The sequence below is a fragment of the Geospiza fortis genome, unplaced genomic scaffold, assembly GCF_000277835.1.
Source record: "Geospiza fortis unplaced genomic scaffold, GeoFor_1.0 scaffold249, whole genome shotgun sequence".
Lineage (NCBI taxonomy): Eukaryota > Metazoa > Chordata > Aves > Passeriformes > Thraupidae > Geospiza > Geospiza fortis.
The window spans coordinates 180,678-201,004 of record NW_005054607.1 but is presented as its reverse complement, the minus strand read 5'-3'; the positions used below and the strand labels follow the sequence as shown (position 1 = coordinate 201,004).

At 38.9% G+C, this 20,327-nt stretch overlaps 2 protein-coding genes across 5 annotated transcripts in view; one reads left to right on the top strand and one right to left on the bottom strand.

The window, feature by feature from the left end:
- The window catches only part of PAM (peptidylglycine alpha-amidating monooxygenase), a 71,282-nt gene extending 68,106 nt beyond the window's left edge, over positions 1 to 3,176 (top strand). For all 4 annotated transcript variants that reach the window (XM_031064592.1, XM_031064593.1, XM_005430199.2 and 1 more), the window contains 3 exons: positions 562 to 768; positions 1,777 to 1,833; positions 2,368 to 3,176. In XM_031064592.1, the coding sequence (XP_030920452.1) occupies positions 562 to 768; positions 1,777 to 1,833; positions 2,368 to 2,549 (446 nt within the window). In that variant the 3' untranslated portion in view covers positions 2,550 to 3,176. The remainder of the gene's footprint in view (positions 1 to 561; positions 769 to 1,776; positions 1,834 to 2,367) is intronic.
- A 6,733-nt stretch (positions 3,177 to 9,909) lies between these two features.
- Positions 9,910 to 18,447, bottom strand: GIN1 (gypsy retrotransposon integrase 1). The gene is given in 11 exon segments (XM_031064603.1): positions 9,910 to 10,717; positions 12,520 to 12,616; positions 12,618 to 12,805; positions 13,249 to 13,345; positions 13,347 to 13,421; positions 13,517 to 13,582; positions 13,585 to 13,707; positions 14,408 to 14,713; positions 15,798 to 15,991; positions 16,877 to 17,022; positions 18,370 to 18,447. Coding segments are annotated over 10 exon segments (1,641 nt in total). The 5' UTR covers positions 17,016 to 17,022; positions 18,370 to 18,447; the 3' UTR covers positions 9,910 to 10,361.
- Between the last annotated feature and the right edge of the window lie 1,880 nt (positions 18,448 to 20,327).

The following is a 20,327-nucleotide window of genomic DNA, read 5'->3' as shown; positions in this document are numbered from 1 at the left end:
TTCAGAAGCTCTCCAGATTTGTAGAACCAAAATTCCTTCATGGAATGTAACAGTTCTGAAAATTTAACCCTTTGCCACAGTTTTATTAGAAAGATCTTTAAACTTTTTCTTTGTGTTTATGATAATGTGATGTATACTGGCTTTCTGTATTTTTTGTGGAAATGGTTTTGTCAAAAGGAGATGTTTAACTGATGTTACACCACATGGTTATTTGCAAAAATAACCATGTGGTGTAATTACCATTGGGGTAATTTCCTATATTTTAAATAGTAGATACTTTTTAGGACAAAACTGTTTGACACATCTCCTTTCCTTATTTGAGAAAAGGGGAGGGAATCTTTGCTAGTGAGTGGTATCATTCAGGCTTGCTCTTCTTTTTATTTGGGATAACATCAGCAAAAGCCAAAAATGTCTCCATAAGAGTTTGCCTTTGTTTCCTTGTTACAAAGCACTTGAGGTATCCTAGCTTGTTGTTTCCTGAAACACCATGTTCTGCAACATCTGTTCAAGCAACAACTTGATGTATGTGGATTACATATGGAAATTGTTTTCTTTTTAAAGAATCAGAAGCAATTGCTGAAGCCAGATTGAAAAACGAGCCAGAATCAAGAGACCCTCTAAAGAATATGGATAAGCAACACTTGGTCCAACAGGCCAGCAGCACTGGAGTTTCCTTTGTTCTTATTACAACTCTTCTTATTATCCCTGTTGTTATCCTGCTGGTCATTTTAGTATTTATTCGGTGGAGGAAGCCAACTGTTTATGGAGGTAACTGTGAGTAACTGCTCTAGAAAACAGGCTCTTATTATTCCAGTTCCAAATATCACTGAGCACGGGGTGGGGGTGAGGGTATGAAGAGAGCAGCTCTCTGTGCCTTTGCCCTGCTCAACAGTTGCAGTGGTGCTGCATGCAGACTTACAGCTTGGCAGGGACACAGCACCTGCAGCCCCCTGAGCCTTTAAACTCACTAAATTTTATTTAGTGTCAAGGCAGAAACTGGTATCTCGGAAATTACTAGAATAAATTCATGTTGTATTGTCTAGAATTCAGAAAATTTAATACTGCAGGCATAGTTTGATTTTTTAAGTACTGGATCTTTAAGCTGCTGAAACAAAAGACTCCATATGGGTATTGCAGAGATACAGGCAAAATGAAAGCAGATACCATTACAAGAGATTTTGGATTATTGCTCTCTCCCACCTAGTCAGTTCTGTGAGTCAGACATGCTTCCATAGTGCACCTTAATCCATAGCTGTGAAAGCTTTAATTGGTACTTAGAAGTTACGTAAACGATTCTAAATTTGTATTGTATAATAACATTCTTTTTCATAAATTGGCAGACTGTGATCGGCATTTGATCACAGGACTTGTTATTTTGTATCACAAAATTGTTTTATCAAGATACTTTCATCCAGAGAAGAAAATGTACGTGGACTACACAACATAGTTCTGCCACTGCTCAGGACCTACTGCGACAGAGTAGGCCATTCAGCAATCTGATATGGCTGTGGGACTGAATTGGGTGTATTGTATTTCAATATTTCAGCATACAGCTTCCTGAATTTTGTATTCAAATGTGTTAGCGTACCAAATATGCTAGATAGCATATCAAATATGCTAACACTCCAGTCTATTGCAGTACTGCCATAAATGGCTTCTTAGAGCTGCTGATTAGTTTGTTGAATGTCTGTGATTTTTATCAGAAAATACAGGTACTTATTTGATCACAGAACACTCAGGGTTTAGCTTATTTTTGAAATTTATTTTATTTTTCAGCTGATGGGGAACGCAAACTTGATTCTAGTTCAGGCAGAATTTTAGGCAGACTTAGAGGTAAGTAGTCACTGATTATATTTTCAAATGCAGTAACTGGACGCTTTTTTCCTGTATTCATGTTGACTAACAGATTTGATGGAACTTTCTCAAAGGAAGGATTGGGGGCGAGGATCAGTGGTTTTTGAAAATTTATTTTATGACAACTTTTATTTGTCATTATCTGCCCACTAAAGAGGATGAGTCACTACCAGTGAGAGCAGGAGCTATATTGAGTTGTTGTTGATCTGGTGAATGAAATGAAGCACTTTGAAACTAAGGGCAAATGGGTAGGAATGCCAATAACCTGTGTAGAATTAATTAAATAATGGATGCTAAAATAGCATTGTCTGGAACTTCTACTTGTAAGATTAATTTCCTTCTTCTTTCCTGTTACATACACCTAGCTTTTGTGGCTCATGTGCTGAACCTTTAAAAACAGTTTCTGGAAGGACACTTAAAAGAATCACCACTATACTGTTTAATTAGTAGGTAGATTTTTATTCTCCCCTTACAGTTAAAGCAAACCTTATGAAAATCCTTTCATTTCCCTAGGGAAAGGTGGTGGTGGGATTAACCTTGGGAACTTCTTTGCAAGTCACAAAGGCTACAGCCGAAAAGGGTTTGACCGGCTGAGCACTGAAGGAAGTGACCAAGAAAAAGATGAAGAAGATGGCACTGATTCCGAGGAAGAGTGTTCAGCGTCTCCACTGCCACCAGCACCTTCATCATCTTGAAACCAACCTTTGAGTTCTCCATTACATGGTTCAACCCAGAATGTCAGATTTCTTTTCCCTTAAGCACGTTTAAGATCCTGTATATTTAATTGTAAACTGTTCTAGTCTGTGTGGGGCTGTACACTAGTTCCTTTGATTTTTGTTTGGTTTTAGTTATGTTTTTAAGTGAAGGAGTGTATGGAAATTCCATATCAGTGCCGTTGGTTTTTATGTGAACATCTTAATAAAGCAAAGTCTTCTAATTGCAGGACTGATTTAAAGCAGTAGTATTTTATCATCAAATATGGGGATCTTGTAAATAAGTCTTACTATCTGCTTCATCAAAATATTTTTTCCATAATTATTGAGTTGCCAATTTCTGTTTTGTGCCTTTCCTCTTCAATGTCCTTAACCTGTTGCATTACAGAGAATATACTGTGCCACAAGAAAATGGAGCTGCTAAGTCTTCTATTTTTTAAATCACTAACATGATATTGCATTGAAGGAAAGAAAAAAGTCTCTATTTAATTTTTTTCTTCTTCCTAACTTGATGTGTTTCTGGAATGTCTTATTTTTAGATGGTATCACTGTTAGAACACTATTTTCAGAAGCTGAATGTAATTTGTGTAATAAAGTATTCGCAGAGCATTGGCTGTCAGAGTGTACTTTGGAATTATTGCTTGCATTTTTTGTATACGACTTTTGTAAAAGCTCCAGGGGGCACTTAACAGAGTAAAAATTTTAATGTGTCCTACCAGCTGATAAAAAAATGCTATTTTATGTGGAAGCTGGAAAAGATTTTGTTATGTCACAGGGTTGTTTGTTTTTTTTTTTAAGATGAATAATCTTATCACATGCACAAAGTCAAACATCTAAAGAGGGATTTTACTTATATAATAAAGCTGCAAGGTATTTCCTTAATAAAACACATGGTCACAGCTAAGAGGAAACCTGTGTCTCAAATTAAATATGCAAATTATTCAGGATAGGCATCTAATACTACCTCATTAGAAGCACTGATTTTCTTTTTTCCTCCACATTTTCTTTTTCATTCATTCAACAGGAACCCTCAGTCCTGTAATGAGCTCTCTCATTTAACAGCAGACTTACAGAAGTCATGCTGGATAATTACCCTCTCTCTATGAGTCATCTAGAGTGTGAATCATCGTGTAACATCATTATGACTAATCAGTCCAGTTTGAGGATCAGAGAATAATTAAAGTTCTTTTAAAACTGCTATTATGAGCAGAGTGTACACAGCTGTAATTGCCACAGGATTTTATGAAACAGTTTTCATTACCATCATTGCAGGTGTTGTAATAGGCTACTGCTGGCATTGAGATTGGAAAATAGGCTTTAAGTTCCTCGTGGTGGTTTTGCAAGGTCTGTGGGGGAATAAGGGTAATGATAGTGGAGAAAAAGGTAAGGTTTCTTCTCCCAGCAAGATTTTATAAATCCCCTTTTCTGGGAAAAAAAAAAAAAACAAACCAAAAAACCAAAACCAAAACCCCCAACCTTAAAATGCACTATAAGCTGGTTTCATTTCTCACATACAGCAAAATTTCCAGCATAGCCATCTGAAGTGCTGGAGTACAAGCACAGTTTCATGTGAAATTATTTAGTGCATACTCTCAAGTTGCTTCCTCTCCTGCAAATTTTTGTTTTCTTAATGTTACAAAGAAAACAGCGTGTTTCTTTCTCACCTTTGAAAGCAAGGCAATGTTATTTTTGGATGAGGATCAAGTGGCCTTGATCCTCATATATATGAATGAAAATAAATCCGTTGCGAAGAATCCTCTGAAGCTGTCTGCAAAAATGCTCAGTCGCTAGTTTACAGGAAGTTTCCAGTGACAGCTTTTAAGAAAGCTGTGGTGATACTGCTGTCACAGGTGGCATATAAGCTATCAGCTGTAAAAGATCACAGGGTTTTCTCCAAAGCAGTCAATAAGGGTATATTTTTCTAACATTTGGTTAGCTCACTTTGTGTCCAAGTGACGTTGGGTGTTCCCTGCTTCCATTAGCAGAGCTCAGGGGAAGTAATGTGCAGCTTCCCTCTTTGTCCTTTCCTTTATTTGGGCTGTATCTCCAATTCTTGACAATGCTTTGTTGAGGAGGAATCAGCCAGAGAGTTTAATTGCAAGTACAGGCTAAAATAGATTATTTGAGCTTTAATCATAATCTCAGCTCTCTGGAATTCAGACATTGGTCTCTACAATAATCCTGGGCTGCCTAAAGAGAAGCAGGATGAGGGAGGAGATTCCACTCTGATCTGGTGAGACCCCACCTGCAGTGCTGCATCCAGCCCTGGGATCCCCAAAATAAGGAGGATGAGGACCTGTTGGAGTTGGGTGGAGAGAGGGCCACAAGCATGGTCAGAGGGCTGAAGTTCCTCTCTTGGAGTTTTTTGGTCTGGACAAGAGAAGGCTCCCCACAAATCTCATTTTGGCCTTTGAGTGTTTAAAGTGAGTTTATAAGAAAGAACTGTTTTAGCAAGGACTACAGTGATAGGACAAGGGGGCAATGGTTTTAAACTGAAAGATGGAGATTTAGATTGGATATTAGAGAGAAATTCTTTATTCTGAGCATGGTGAGGCATTGGCACAGATTGCCCAGAGAAGCTGTAGATGCCTCATCCCTGGAAGTGTTCAGTGCCAGGTTAGATGGGGCTCTCAGCAACCTGGGCCAGCAGAAGTGTCCATGCCCATAGCAGAGGGGTTGGATTAGGTGATCTTTAAGGTCACTTTCAACCCAAGCCATTCTGTCATTTTTAATAACTGCATGGACAGGCCACCAGCTACTTTCCAGCACCAATCAAATTTCAGCACCTCAGGTTTCATGCTCTTAATTTTGGTCAGGTGCAATGCAGAATTGGAACATCTGAACCTGCTTGAAGGCACTGAATGTTCTTAGTCTCTTATTAAAGCTGCATCTTTTGAAAACAATGTACGAGAGATTCCATACTGCAATAGAGAAATTAATGTAAAAAAGAAGCTACAAGCTTTCTGAATTAGTTCTCATTTTAATAAGCCAGCAGACCATCCTCCTTCCTAAGAGGTTGTGTGTGCTAATATTATTTATTGTATTAAATTAATTCTGGTTATTCAGTCTAAACTTTAGAGAGCATGTTTAAATTAGTTTTCAGTAGTTGCTCCAGATAACACTATGCTTTAATGAACAACATGTAATTGCACGTTTTAAGATTTAAAAGATGTGGTGCTACCTTCCATGTGTTGTTTATTAATCTTTTCTTAAGCCTTTTTAAGACAGAAGAATCTTGGCTATTGTAGGGGCTAAATATTTTCATTAAAATTAGGCTGACCAAGTAGCTCAGCACCTTTCTGTACTGTATTAAGCATCTCCCTGTTTTAAACAGTCTGACCCATGGGAAGCCTTACAGAGCTATGGGAAGGTGGTTGTGATCCACTGGCAAGTGGCATCAGGTAATTCTTGGTACCTTTTTGTGAACCTGCAGTGAGTGAGGGCAGATTGGGGCAGCTGCAAGGTGCCACGGGGAGGATGCACTGACTTGTAACACCCACGTCACCTGAAGGTGTCCCAATGAACTGAAATTACAATCCCAATTAAACAGCTGTCCTTGCCACCAAGTATCATTAGGAATAAATTGATTCCTTGGGAAGCATCTTGATTTAAGTAGATTTCTAATCAAGCAGTGCACTGTAGAGTTAATGAGGATTTATAGATCGTTGTGGTGAATTGCAAAAGCTTTTTCCTTGCCAAAACTAGATTTAAGCTTTATCAGAGTCTTTAGGTCAGTAAGGCTGTAATGCTGCAATGGATTAGGATTAAGCATGTGTCAAACTATAGAGAAGGGGCTTGGTGATTTTTAGGTTGCCATTCAAATACACATGTGAAAACTTGTTTGAAAGACTTCACATGTATTAGCAGTAAAAGCTGTGGGGACCATCACTGTTGAGCAATTCAAGAGCAACTTTAATTACTTAATTGCTCATTAGGACATACTTTAAAATTTTAAAGACTATGTCATTATATACTTTACAGTTTGTGTGGATTCCTGTATTGTCCAGTAAAAAAAATGCAAAAACAGAACCAAATATTCAAGTAAATTAAAAATAAGAGCTGAAATTAAGCCACTGTATTTTCTATGTAAAACAGATGCTAGTACACCACAGTTTTAGCACCCTGATTTGCCTTTACCTGTCAGGATTTTTTAATTCTTAAATGTGAAAATATTTTTATTTTTTATGTGAATTATCAAAACTTGATAGTAAAATTTACACTTAACTGCTCTTTAGGCTCTCCAGTAATGGGGAAAAAATCAGATTTGTCTGTATAGCTAAGCATTACTGGCAGAAGAAAAGAGGGGAGCTGACAGTGTAGAGAATTTAACATCTATAGTGATAGCTACTTATCCAAGAAAAACCTGCAAACTTCTTGCTGTGTCTGGACATGGTGGCTAAAAAACCTAAAAGAATATTCAGCTGGCATTGTTAGACACGTATTTTGGAGAGATGCTGTGTGGTAGTCAGTCTGGAAGCTTCACTATATTTTTTTCTAAATACTATAGGTGATGAAGGCACTTTATTTTACTGTTTCGTCATCTCCATTCCACTCATATTTCTTACTAATGGGTTGAATGTGAAGCATGACATCCTGTGAGTGAAGCTCTGTCTGATTTCACTGTATGGCTTTTAGAAAATATATGGATGATGTACAGGCAGTATTCTTGTAGGGCACTGTGCCAAAGTACTGGTTTAAAGATGCAGTATTTTTTTTCCCTAGAAAATAGTCAGTGGTAACAGTTCAGCAAACCAGGGGAATTATTAATTACAGACTACAGTTATTCTTCTGAGACATATGAGAAACCTATATTTTCTACTCTTTTTAATTAGAATTGAAGAATTTTTTTTCAGAACGGAGATTAGGCAACTACCAAAGTGGCTAAAGTTGATGCTGCATGTTATTTAGGGTTTCAGGGCAGAACCCTGCCCTGGCCACTCAGTACCCTCTGAGTACCCTCTCCCCTCTGTTATTGCTTCCTTCAACCATGACACATCCTAGAACAGCTGCTTGGAAGCTGTAAAGCTGTACTGAGAGTTTACCACAGTTGTTAGCTGTGCTATAAAACCACCTAAAACATAAGTAGGGCATTTTTGTACTCTGGCTCACACGACAGGTCAGTCACGCAGCCTCCACGCAACGCGGGTCATGTTGCTCTCAGAAATGTATTCATGCTCCCGTGATTATCCACAATTCGATGTGAAAATTACCGAAATTTCTGCCGCGGACGTCGTTTCGGGAAGAGGTCCTCGGAAGGGCAGGGCGGGCGGCGGCTCCCGCGGGTCCCGGCTGCCACCGTGCGACCGGCGCTCCAACACAAACCCGGCACGTCTCCCGCCGGAGGAAAACAAACGAAAGCCAACATCCTAAACAAATCGGTTGCGCTATGCAGCGTAACCATGCGCTCTGCTTTCCTTCTTCTTGGTCTTTATTCTGTGGGAGGGTGGATGATGTTTCTGGCTAGGTAAAGACTCAGAATCAGTCTGGTGGGGAAGCACAGGTATTATTTACTGGGTATCACTGAAACGCCGCACTAAACAGGACTCATTTGCTTCAGGGCTTTTCTGTTGGGGCTTTCATCACTATGTCTGCCAGCTTTGTGAAGAGTAATGAGTATTTTTTGCAGTTTGTCTGGAATCTGATATGGTGTTACTCACTCTGAAACAGAAGGGGGAAGTGAGGCATAAGGAAATTAAAGGCATCAATTGCCAAGAATAATCAACTAATTTTAGGTACTGAATTAGTGAAATCTGATTGATTCTCTTTTTACCCACTTACTCAGATATCACTTTACATATTCAAGGCACCAATTCTTGCCACCAGCTGCATCTCTGAACGCTCCAGTTCTGCTGATGAGTTTTGAAATGCTTCTCAAGCACCCAAAAAAGGGCTCACCTATGTGAGTCATGAGTAGGACGTGGTAATACAGAATTATAGAAACTTGTATCCAAGTGATCCGCTCATTACAGCACTAGCAATCTGTATTTTGTTTCCATGAATCTCCCCCATCCACAGGAGGCCACATTTCAGTGCACTGGTAAGTCACTAATGCCTGCTTGTTAATACAGTAGATCAAAATTACCAGGAAGGCTGAGCAATCAGCAATATGTTAAATGTACACAGTATGTTAATTGTTCCTGTGTTTTCCCCATTACTCTCTCAGTGCAGCATTTTCTTTCTTTTCAGCTCTAACAACTCTACAGCACTTGGGTTAGCCCAGGGCTACAGCAGAAAACAGCTCTGCTGTACCATGCACAATTCAGGAACTGATCACCTGGAGTAAGAAAAAAATAAGCGAGGCTGGTTCTCTTTTGCAGCTACTAAAGCAGAAATGAGTCTTACAAACAATGCCTTACTCTCCAGTTTTATCCCTGACAGTAATACTTTCTTCAAAAGGATGATATATAAAAATAAATATTTATTCCAGGTGCGCATACACACAGTGCACTCAAAAAGACTCTTTCTGAAGTCTTGGTGGAGAAAAACTGTATCTGTAGGACTGCATTTTCAGGAGACACAAAATAGTTAGAGGATTGATTATTTTTCATTTGAAGTTTAAGACAGGATTCTGGCATGGTGCTGGCCTCTTTTCACACATAGATGCTGCCCATATTAAAGACACACTGTAGTGTACAGGTAAGTTTCTGTAGGAGGTAGGTACCTAATCAGCCTTGATGACCATATTGAATTGCCTAAAATTAACTGAAAACTCCTCATAAATAGTACTTTCCTCCACTTATGTTAAGTCACATGACATTCCAGAGCAGAAATGAGAGGGATCATGAAAATTCAGAGAGCAAGATAAGCAAGTCTTCCACAGCATCATCCATAAGTTGCTGAATTTCTCATTCAGTTTTCTGCTAGTTTTCTTCATGTCAATTCCCTACCAAAAAAATAAAAAAAACCAAAACAAAACAAACAAACGCCCCCCCAAAAACCAACAAAACCAAAACAACAACAAAAATTGACTTCCACTCATCAGTTTTCCATGTGAAAAAATTTCTGTGCTGCTGACTTTGAGAAAGTCTTCTCGGCAGGAATTCCAGACCACCAACAACTTACTCAAGGAAATCAGAGAATAAGTTAATACCACTGCTTCATGTTTCATAGCCCCCTGTCCATGGAAAATCTCCCGGCATGCACAGGCTCAGTGAAGAGGTAACTGTAATGGAGAAACCAGATGTTTGTGGAAAAACCACATTTTAATATTAAATGCTCTTAAGGGTTTTTCACATGCCTGAAATATTAAAACTGCCTACACTGGTAGACTTTTGATGAGCAGGGAACAGCTGAAGCTCTCATTGTTTCATGCATAGAACACTGCATATATTTGATTTTGGCAGTTTTGTTGTTTTGTGAGATCTTAAATGGATTAGATTAGAAATTAAAAGTTGTACAAGTCAGATGCTGCAGGTTCTCAAAAATGAATAGAAAACTGTTATATAACAGGAAAAGGAAGACATGAGCTTCTCTGTAGTGGAGGAAAAATTTACACCAACTTGCTTAGGTTTAATTCATCTCACAGTGCACATTAGGAATAAGGCATCCAAGGATTAAATGGAAAAGGTCGTTACAATGAAATGATGCATTGTGTCCTCAGAGGATAACAGTAAGGCATGGCCACATTGCCATTCTACCAACAAAATCTGGAATTGAAAATGCATGATCAGAATATGTGCTTTTACTAGGGCTTTTTCTTAACACCCAGACAAATTAGATACCTAAAGCACTCTTACATTCATAAAGGAGTAAAGTGGATTGGGCTAAGGAGGTTGGAGCTATTAATTTTTTTTTTCAGTTTGCCACAGTGGTTCCAAACTGCTTGGCAATGAAATGTGATAGAAGACTATGCTTAATATCCTCTGTCTTTGTCTGAAGTGTCCAACAAGGTGATGGCCATTGCTCTGGCTTTGTAATGTTTGGTTCAATGCAATGGTCTTCTCTCAGCTCAGACTCAAGTTTACCATCTGCTGATTCTTGGTCTTTGCAGGCTGCAGGTGGAATCTGTACAGCAGACACGACATCTCTTTTGTAGGCATTTATTTCTTTCTCAGCAGAAGAGTCTGCTTGGCTTGAATTATTAGTTCTTCCAGATAAGCCAATACAGTCATGGTCAAAAACTACTGCACCTTGTAGAATGTCATGGTTGCCTGTAAAAGGAAAGTAGCCATTAGTTCAGATCTCTGAAGCCATACCTGAAATGCTAGTGAGGTGCTAACTTACTTTTCAAGGCAATTTCCAAACGAGGACAAGAATGTTTGAGTGACAGTAAACTGATTATGTGAATTTCCCAGTTTCACTGAGGATCAAATGTTTGGCATCTCGTTACATCCACAAAATAATCCCTGGGATGATCCACATTTAGAGCTTTTCTTAGCTAAGTCAATGATTAGCTTTATGTCTATCTTAGTCACCTACTGAACTAATGCTTTAATACAACTACTAACTTGAATAAATGGACATGTAGATTCTTTCATTTTGTGCATGCACATGGATAAATGTGGTTTCTTCATGCTCTCACTGGAAAATCTTAGTTCAACACACAACAGGCTTCCTTAAACCATAAAAAGTTTAAGAAGTAAATAAAGTAGGCAAGTAAAAAAAAAAAAAAAAAAACCAAAGCAAAAAACCCCAAAATCTATCCCAGCCAAGACCAAGACAGTCACTTCCTGAAAAAAGGAATTCTACGTTTACACACTGCTTCTGCAGTACTCAGCTGTAAACATATTAGGCTCTAATGCTACAAAGACCACTACTTTCAGCTTTTCATACAGTGACACAATTTACCAAAAGTTATTGTGATAGCTGTTCATTACCTATATGATTGATATGCATGTGACTTCCTCCTCATGCATCAGCAAAATTTAAGGAGGAACCAGAAGGCACAGAGTGATCATCCAAAAAAAAGTAGAGGCCTCATGACATGAGATGAAATCTGTATCTTAGCTACAAAATCTACAACTGATGACTGACAAAAATATTTCAGCTCGTTACATGGAATTCCAGAATTAGTTTCAGCATTGTGAATCTCTCACCTTTAAGAGGTGATGGAAGAAATTAACATCTAAATGTAGTTTATCTATTTACAACAATGAAAGTTTGACCACATGTGCCAACAGTGTGGGAATTATTTTGCTCTTCAAGAATTCTGAAGTACAAAGCAGCTTGTTCTGTGACAGAAGTCTGTGACAGACTTCTGTATACCAAGTACTTAATTTTTTTGGAAATGCCTCTGGTGACTCAAAGACAGCATGAGCAGAGAAGAAACAGCTGCCACTGTTTGATTTGCAAAGTGGTATGCTGAAAATTTAAGACCAAGAGCAGAAGTTGATTATCCAAATCTTTGGAAATTTCTAGCCATCCTACCACAGAGCATGACAATTCTATTTACTCTTGTAAGAGAAATGCTGACTTCTTTAATAGGACAATTTAAAATAAACTATTCCAAAATCAGTTCCCTGATGTAGTCTTTCTATTTTAAGGCTTTAGAAGACACTCCAATGTTGTAAAAAAAAAAAAAAAAGACTTTCCATTGCATAAGCAAAATTAATGTGACTCCTGCCTACACCAAAATAGAGTAAGAAAATGCTCCTTGAATACAGGTCAGCCTGCCTATACTTCTAGCATATTCTTATACTTTTGTCAGCCAGCACAAATAGATACAAGCCAATGATTGGAAGCAACTTTAACAGAGGCTATTTTTAAAAAGACTTTGAACATTATTCATGAGCTCTGTTCCATGCTCTGCATGGTTTGATGTCACACACACTCACTAGCTTACTTAGCTTTACACTACTGTGTGTCTAATATAACTCTCACTGGTTACTGAATGATACCTTTTCATTCTAATAACCTAACACCACAAGAGTGAAGTTAAAAAAACCAAAACAAAAAACCCAACTCTTTTTACATATATGAAAATACAAACTTAAAAACTATTATTATTAAAAACCTTTTTCACTGGACCCTCTTACATATGGCTTGAGGTGAGACATCTTGATGGGTCTTTTCAGCCTGGATCCTGTAGAATCTCTTAATATTGCACAGCCAATTTTCTGTGATGTAATCCATTATACAAGGACCAATCCATTCCGACTGGAAACACCCATCTTTCCACCAGTTTTTTCTTTGCCTGAGGACTTCATGATCAACTTTAAGTTAAAGAGTATTTAATTGTTTTGACTTCCTTTTGACTGTGATTTTGGTTCTGATTTTTTTTTTCCATCTGGAGTTTTTTTATCTGCCTACAGAAAGATAAAAGTGAGTTATTTTTTTTTCCAAAAGTAATCATGGAATTTTGTAGCACTGGTTAACAGCGCTTAAACATGACATTGAGTGGTTTTGGATGTGTGTAGTTTGTAATTATGTGGGACTGACGAGTGATGAAGAAATTGCTTTTATCTTCATAAATCACTACTCCATAGGCAATAGTTTTCTACTTCTCCATTCCACCCTCCAAGTCAGACACAATAAACTTCTGACAATAGGTCTCTTTTAAGGTTACTCCCTCCAAATACATACATGTTACACTGAAATTAAGGGATCACAGGGGAAGGAAAACAAACTAAAAACCAACACCCAACCCCCCACATTATTTTAAAAGGTTACTTATACTTTATACCTCAGAACTTTTCACCTTTATCTTCAATCTTCTTACTAGTAAAATTCAAATATATAACATTTACCTGGCAATCTGAGGTTTTGTCTTCTTCCAGCGCTTGACTGAATTTTTTAGTTGCTTCAAATATTTTGGCAAAACTACTGTATTCTCCTTCCACACAATATATTCATGGGCTCAACAACACGTGGATTATGGCTGAACATTTGGAAATATGGAGTGTTTTGATTTGGCTCCTATTTATATGGGGACCAAAAGCAAGGAAATTTAGCATACAGCTTTGCCGACATTTTGGAGGACTTCAGTCAAAAGAAGAAGAATCTTCACATACCAAATGTGTCAAATTGAAAGCATAGGCTATAGCAGATAAGTGTTCATCCCAATCATTTGGATGGTCTATGTTTCCTTCTTGTTAAGGAAAGTTTTGATTGTACTGGAATTTTTTTCATTTACGTCATGTGTCTGAGGATAAGACAATGCAATTTGCTTCATTCCAAACAGTGCAAACAGTTCTTCATTTATCTTCAAAACAAGAAGAACACAATTAGTGAACATTTCTCCTGTTTTGTATCCCATTTCAAGCAAAAAAACCCTCAGATTTCTACCTCTTTGGTTGACATGATGGTGACTGGGAAAAATCCTGCATACATATTGGCACAGAACACACCAGGACTGTGAATGAGAGCTAAAGCATTAAGTACGGCTTAGGAGCCAGTGACTGATGGTTCCTAACCACATTTTTGTCACTTAACTTGATCTGTCATTACCTCCATGTCACAATCTGATGACTTCATCTCTTAGAGGAACAAAGTGTGGTAAATCCTTCATAATCACTATAAGCCAACTTCAAAAATACCCTTAGCTATTGCTATCCTGGGCAAAATGGATGAAAGACATACATCAGAATGCAGTGTACAAATTTATGCCAATTCAAGTAAGTGACAAAATCTGCACTATGACGGCCAGGAGATAATTACACTGTGCTCTTTTTACAAAGAATAAAGTCCTAGTAAACATTGCATAGCATTACAACTGCAAATAATTGTTTTGACATTTTTTATATTGTGCAGACATCTTTACTTTTTCAAATAAAGAGAAAAAATACTAAAGTCTTTCTGAAAAAAATTCTAAAATTCAAATCTAATATAGGGGAAAATGTATTTTTCTTGAGGGGAAAAAAACAACAACAAAAATCCGATTAACTAGCCATGTAAATAATTACCTGATAAACAACCTCCTTCCCCTGATCAACAGGCATCTTTTGAGGGGGCCCATATAAGAAAAACACATTTATGATTGCCTTAGCAATTTCAGCTGCTGAAGTGTCATGCAGCGGTAAGGTAACAGTCCATCTTGTAAACAAATCTGTCATAATTATGATGTGTTTGTGACGTCTGTTGGTAACACTGAAAGGTCCCATTAGTTCTAGAGTGACTGCTGTCCATGGGTCCTGTGCTTTGATAGGGTGTATTTTGGGCACTCTGGTGGCTATGTTCTTTGCCACCTGGCAATGCTGGCAAGCATGCACCTAGAGAAGACATCAGGGAAGGTGTTAGCAATGAAAAGTGATGGTGAGGTGATGACAACATCAGAATCACAGATCTCCACTATCTCTCTGTAAATCAGGTCAGACTAGGCAATGCAAAACAAATTTATCGCTTTTCTTACAATTTTTTACCCTTAGATTTTTCAGAAATAGCATAAAACCAAAATAAACCCAAACAATACTGAAATCCAGGAAAGGGACATGTAAAAGAACTCATAGCTGAATTCTCTCCATTCTGAAAGCACTGTGCTCTTTCAAGTCCACAGTACAAATTTTAAAATCCATTACTATCTGTAAATAATAAAGGAAGTAGGAAGCAACTGGGAATGAAAGGAAGTCCCAATCACTCCCCTTTTGGCTCATCTATGTATGCTGTGACTGAAAAACACTGGAAGTATACATTATCTCCCATGCACAACAATTTAATCTATGGGATAGAGAACCTTCATCCAATCTAAACTGAAAGGAAAGACTCATTTTCATGTCATGTAACAGTTACACATGAACTCAAAGTATTCACATGGGGCAGCAAGCCGATAGCAACAGTAATTTGGCCTTAAACTATTTACATAGTTTCCTGAACAGTCAAATTCTGCTAGGGGTTCCTGCGCCTGTATCTTTGGGTGGAGGAGAAGAAACTTTCCCAAGCTTTGATGTGTTTAACTATGTCCTGAACACAACTTACTGTAAAGCAGAGACACCATTTTCATATTCTTATCTGCTAGCAGCTACTCTGGTCACACATTCTTGTGATAGCCCATTGCATCCTAACAAAAATACGTGAGAGTCCTTGCACAAGAAATCTCTCTCAGGGACTGGATGTGCCCTGCCTACCAAAAGAGATTATGGCTCCCCACCACACCATAGTGGTGCACAAGCCAGCAGCAGAAGAGTAAAATGTAGTAAAAGAGCAAAAAAGAAACACCAAGATGACCAGCTGAGTGTGATTGCAAGCTTACATTTCCTTCTTGTGAAACAGGCTGGGCACTTGCTGTACCAAAGTTCACAGGATTACCAAACATTTGTAACAGACTACATAAAGTATCCTGTAGCTATGAAGCCATGCCCACTGCTTGACATCATTTGTTACAGAGGTCCAGTAGTAACTGGACTCCACTAAAGTCAGTGTCCTTGCTATACCATGATGAGTGCCAGCAGCATTTTTGTGGCATTTCTCGAGGACTTTTTTCTTCTCTTCATCTTAAACAATTACCAGGCGCATTTGTTTTCTGTCTTTTCCAACACAGAACAACTTGTTTTCTGAAAGAAGTACCAGCAAATTATAAGCAAGTGCTTTGTCTTCTGTTTGGTTTACTAAACTACTGAGCATGACTCGGAAAAGAATTTATTACAGTAAGTTCACTTTTGTAAACATAGCTTTTTGTTTACAAACATTCCAATTATGTCCTCCAAAGAGCCATTAGCTCAGGCATGTTTATTATCTGGACACAAGGAGTTACAAGTGCAAGTCAGAATGCAAACAGCATTCCCATAGGAAATCTGACTGAAACATAAACTAGCACTGGGGCTGGAAAGGGGAGGTAGGAGTGTTGAAACTGTTGTTTGTGAAGCTGTTGAGTGCCTGCCAGCAACCTGACATCGATAGTCAAAGATTTAACTCCTCCCTGCCTTCTCTCTACACAACACTGGCAGTTTTGATGGGATTGAGACAGTACAGCAGACTACAATGGCTCATAGAGGCTCAAATATCTCCCAGGGCTGAAATAAAGTCGGGAAGGGCCTGCAGGCTCTCGGGTGACTGAAGGCAAAATTGTCCTTGTACTTCTGCCAGTCATCCCCCACACTGGATGGAGCATTCCTTGTCTCTAGCTGCTTCTTCTTCTGTAATCCTTTCAGTTATGGACTGCAATGACTACAGATTTCTACAGTATAAAAAGGATAAAAAATGAGGTTTGGCTTTTATATAGATAAATAAACCTGTCGTGGAATGAACTAAAGCAGATTGAGCTTCCATTTCTACAAACATCCTGTTACATATTAACCAGGGATTTGCAGAGCATTTGTCTCATAGAGAATGCTTATTAAAATCACACAATGCTGCAGAGCAAGATCTCATTTTTTTTAATATTAGCAAATCTTCACCTTAATGTCCAATTTTAGCATAATTTGAGAGAAAAGTTTTACCGTTGAAAACAAGTTTTTTGGCAGCTCTCCTGATTCCACTTCTTTCACTTGATAATGTTGTGGGATGATATTCCCCTGTTCGCCTGTAGTATGCAATCTGCTTCAAGTGAAGCCCACCACTTTTTCCACCAGGAACCATTGCCAATCTGAACAAAATGGACAGAATTTATTAGATAAATTGTCAGAGAAGGACATCATCAAGCTTTTACTTATTTCTGTGTAGCTCAGAGCTACATATCCTGGTTATGTGGCCTCTAAGAAGAGATTACACCATCCACTGTCAACTTTAGCAACAAGGAGCACTGCTTGAAACAATAATTCTGTTCTAAACAGAGCTGGTTTTGTCAAACTATACTTTAAAATTTCCACACAATGGAGGCTTCTACCACATTCATTGGACAGGCAAAGGAAATGGTATCAGAGAGAAAGAAATGGTTCTTCTCATTCTTGGAAACCTCTCAAATTTGGTTGTGCTTGAGATAGTCCAAAGATCCATCTTAGCTGAGAGAAATGTACATAGCTAAATAGAAAAAAAAACCCAACTTCCCAGAGAAAAATGAATGGAAAGTTATTTTTTTACTAATTAATCAGACAATTATATTTTGAAATTCCAAACCAGACTCTGCATGTGAGGTAACAATTCATTCCTTGACACAAGCTGACTTCCCTGATAACATTAATAAGCAATAATGTCATTAGTAAGATGGGCCACTGATAAAGAACCTGTTTGGGTTTAGCAAGAATAGCATCAAAATAATTATGTAATAATGAAAATTGAAATATTGACAGACAGGAGAATTGATGCAGCCTCTACATCATTTGTGGTTTGCTTTTTTCCCCAAATCTTTTCCAGCAGCACAGAAAAGGCAGCAGTTTAATCCTGCTTTCACCAATGTCTGCAGGAGCAGGAGCAAGCTTGGGGTCATCCATGTCATAATTTCATAGTGAACACCGGTTATCCACAGCATTAAGTAAATTTATTTCTCATCCTGCCACTGTTCCAATGCCAGACATTATGTAGCCTGCTAAAAAGAGTAATTAGTTTGTCTTCCACATATGATAAGTGGCTTATAATTATGGGGAAGTGACAGTATCCAGTCACTCTGGAATGAACATCATCTCATGATGCAGTGATGCTATTTGAGAACAAAATGTGTAGGACAAGATGTCTATTTTTCAATTTATAGACTCTGACCTATTTTTACTATGCTGGTGGTGGGAAGGAGGCAAAGACCTCTTAGGAGTGATTATGCCTTTCATTGCATCCTTTCCTCCCAGAAAATAAAATGCTGTATGCCACTTTTGGAACCTGCACCCTGAGCTAAGCACTGCTGTTAGCAATGGCAAACACATGACAGGAACTTCCCATTCAAAATGTGACAAGGCTTTTGCCTCACTGAATGCTTCATTTTATACAAGCAAGAGCTGGTTTATCAAAACAAGCCAAGTCTCTTGTCATACAACTTTAGTGCTTTAAAGTAAAATTTTCATACCTGACAGAACTAACACAGATGTGCTTCCCAACACCACGACCTCCCTCACCTGTGAAAAAAGACAGTGCTTCAGAACAGGGAAGGAGAGGAGCCAGAACACAGGACTGTTCTGACACTGCAGTTTCCTGTAAATTTACATCTGACAACACGTGCCAAACCATCCCACCGAACCGGTAAATTGGATAACTAACAGCAGAAAAGGAGGTGAGGCTGCCATGAAGCAAATTCATGTTTCTGTTGTTTAAAAGAAGTCAATTAACTAGTATTTCTGACAGTAAAAGAACACTGGTGAAGGGCCATCAAAACACCCTATCTGCCAGGGGCATATGTTCCAGTTTTACTCAGGGGCTTCCTCAAGGCCAGTCCTGCACTTGAGTTACCTGAAGGCAAAACCAGCCCAGTATGACCTGCTACTCAACCACAGGGATGATGGATTCCTTTGGCTTGACACAGACTTTCACACGTGGGAAGAAAAGATCTAACAGCACAATCTTTATTTTTCCAGCACTTTTGAAACTTGCCTGAAGTAGCGAATATTCTCCATGGATCCCAAAACTGCCCACTTTAATAAAATGGAGCTGCACAGGAACAACATCCTTCTAACCAGGACCACAGCATGCACTTCTGCTAAGCAGACAGGCTGTCCACATTTCTGCAATGGCAGTTTCTCTTACAAGCATCTTGAAGAGCTTACATAAGCCAATGAAAGAAGAATGGGCTATGTAGCACCCACATACATTAATTCAATAGGATCCTGATCCAGCAAACTGTTAAGCACTTAAGTCTGCTGGACTGCGGCCTAATATGAGCTTCCTTCCTGAATATTTAATTTCTTATGCCCCTACTAACCTTTTCCCCCTCTACCTAATTTACTTTGTTTGGCCTACCCCTAAAAAATGCCAAATAAAACAGCCCTGAAAAGAACAATTTATAAAATCTTCTGGTTTTCTTATTTATTCATATAATTAATATGCTGTATCTCAATAATGCATCTGGTAGTCTAAAAATCAAAGACATAAAATCAGCTATCCATTTTTTTAGTACATTAGAAGCTCAAAAAGTGTACACTAGAAGTATTTTAGCAAAGAGAATGAAACTTTCATATAATCAGTGGTCTTTTAGCTTCAGCAGCTTAGCCAAAATAGTCACACCTGCTAAAACTGAACTATTTCATCCTTTAATGCCCATTTTCTCCTACAGACAAACACAATCCTAACTGCAAAACTATTCTTGCAGTCCAGATTTTGACCAATTCCCCTACCTCTGACTGCTGTTCTTATAAGAAACAGGGATTGCCTGTGGAGCCCTGAATCACAGTCACAGAATGGTTCGGCTTGGGATGGACTTTAAAGATCACCAACTTCCAAACTGCTGCCAGCTTCAGGGACACCTTCCACTAGATGAGATCCCCCAGAGCCCCAAACCCACTTGGGTTCGAACACTTCCAGGAATGGGACAGGCAAAGCTTTTCTGGGCAGCCAGTCCTAGTGCCTCACCATCCTCTCACTAAAGATTCTTTTTCCTAATATCTGCTCTAAACTTGTTCTCTTTCTTCGAATGCATTCCCCCTTGCCGTATCAGTCAGTATATCTTCATGTAAGAAGTCCCGCTCCTCTTCCCTTAAAGCTGTCACCAGTACACGGCTTCAAAACACCGCTTTTCTAACCCAGGTCCTTCAAAAAATGTGTAAATCAGATTGACAGACTCACTTACAGTCCTCCCCGGGTTTGCAAGGTGCGACAGAGGGCAGCCTATGAGGCTGAGTGGGTAGGCACGCCAGGTCGCGTCTTGCCGCCCGCGGTAGCGCCAGGCGCCATCCAGAATTCCACAGATTCCTCTCGGGACGGCGCCCCCGCATCCCTCCCGCCCACAGCACTACACATCCCAGCGTGCATCGCGCCCGCGCAGGGCATGCCGGGAGCGGCGGGCGCGAGTGACCAACCCCTAGGCCTCGCACC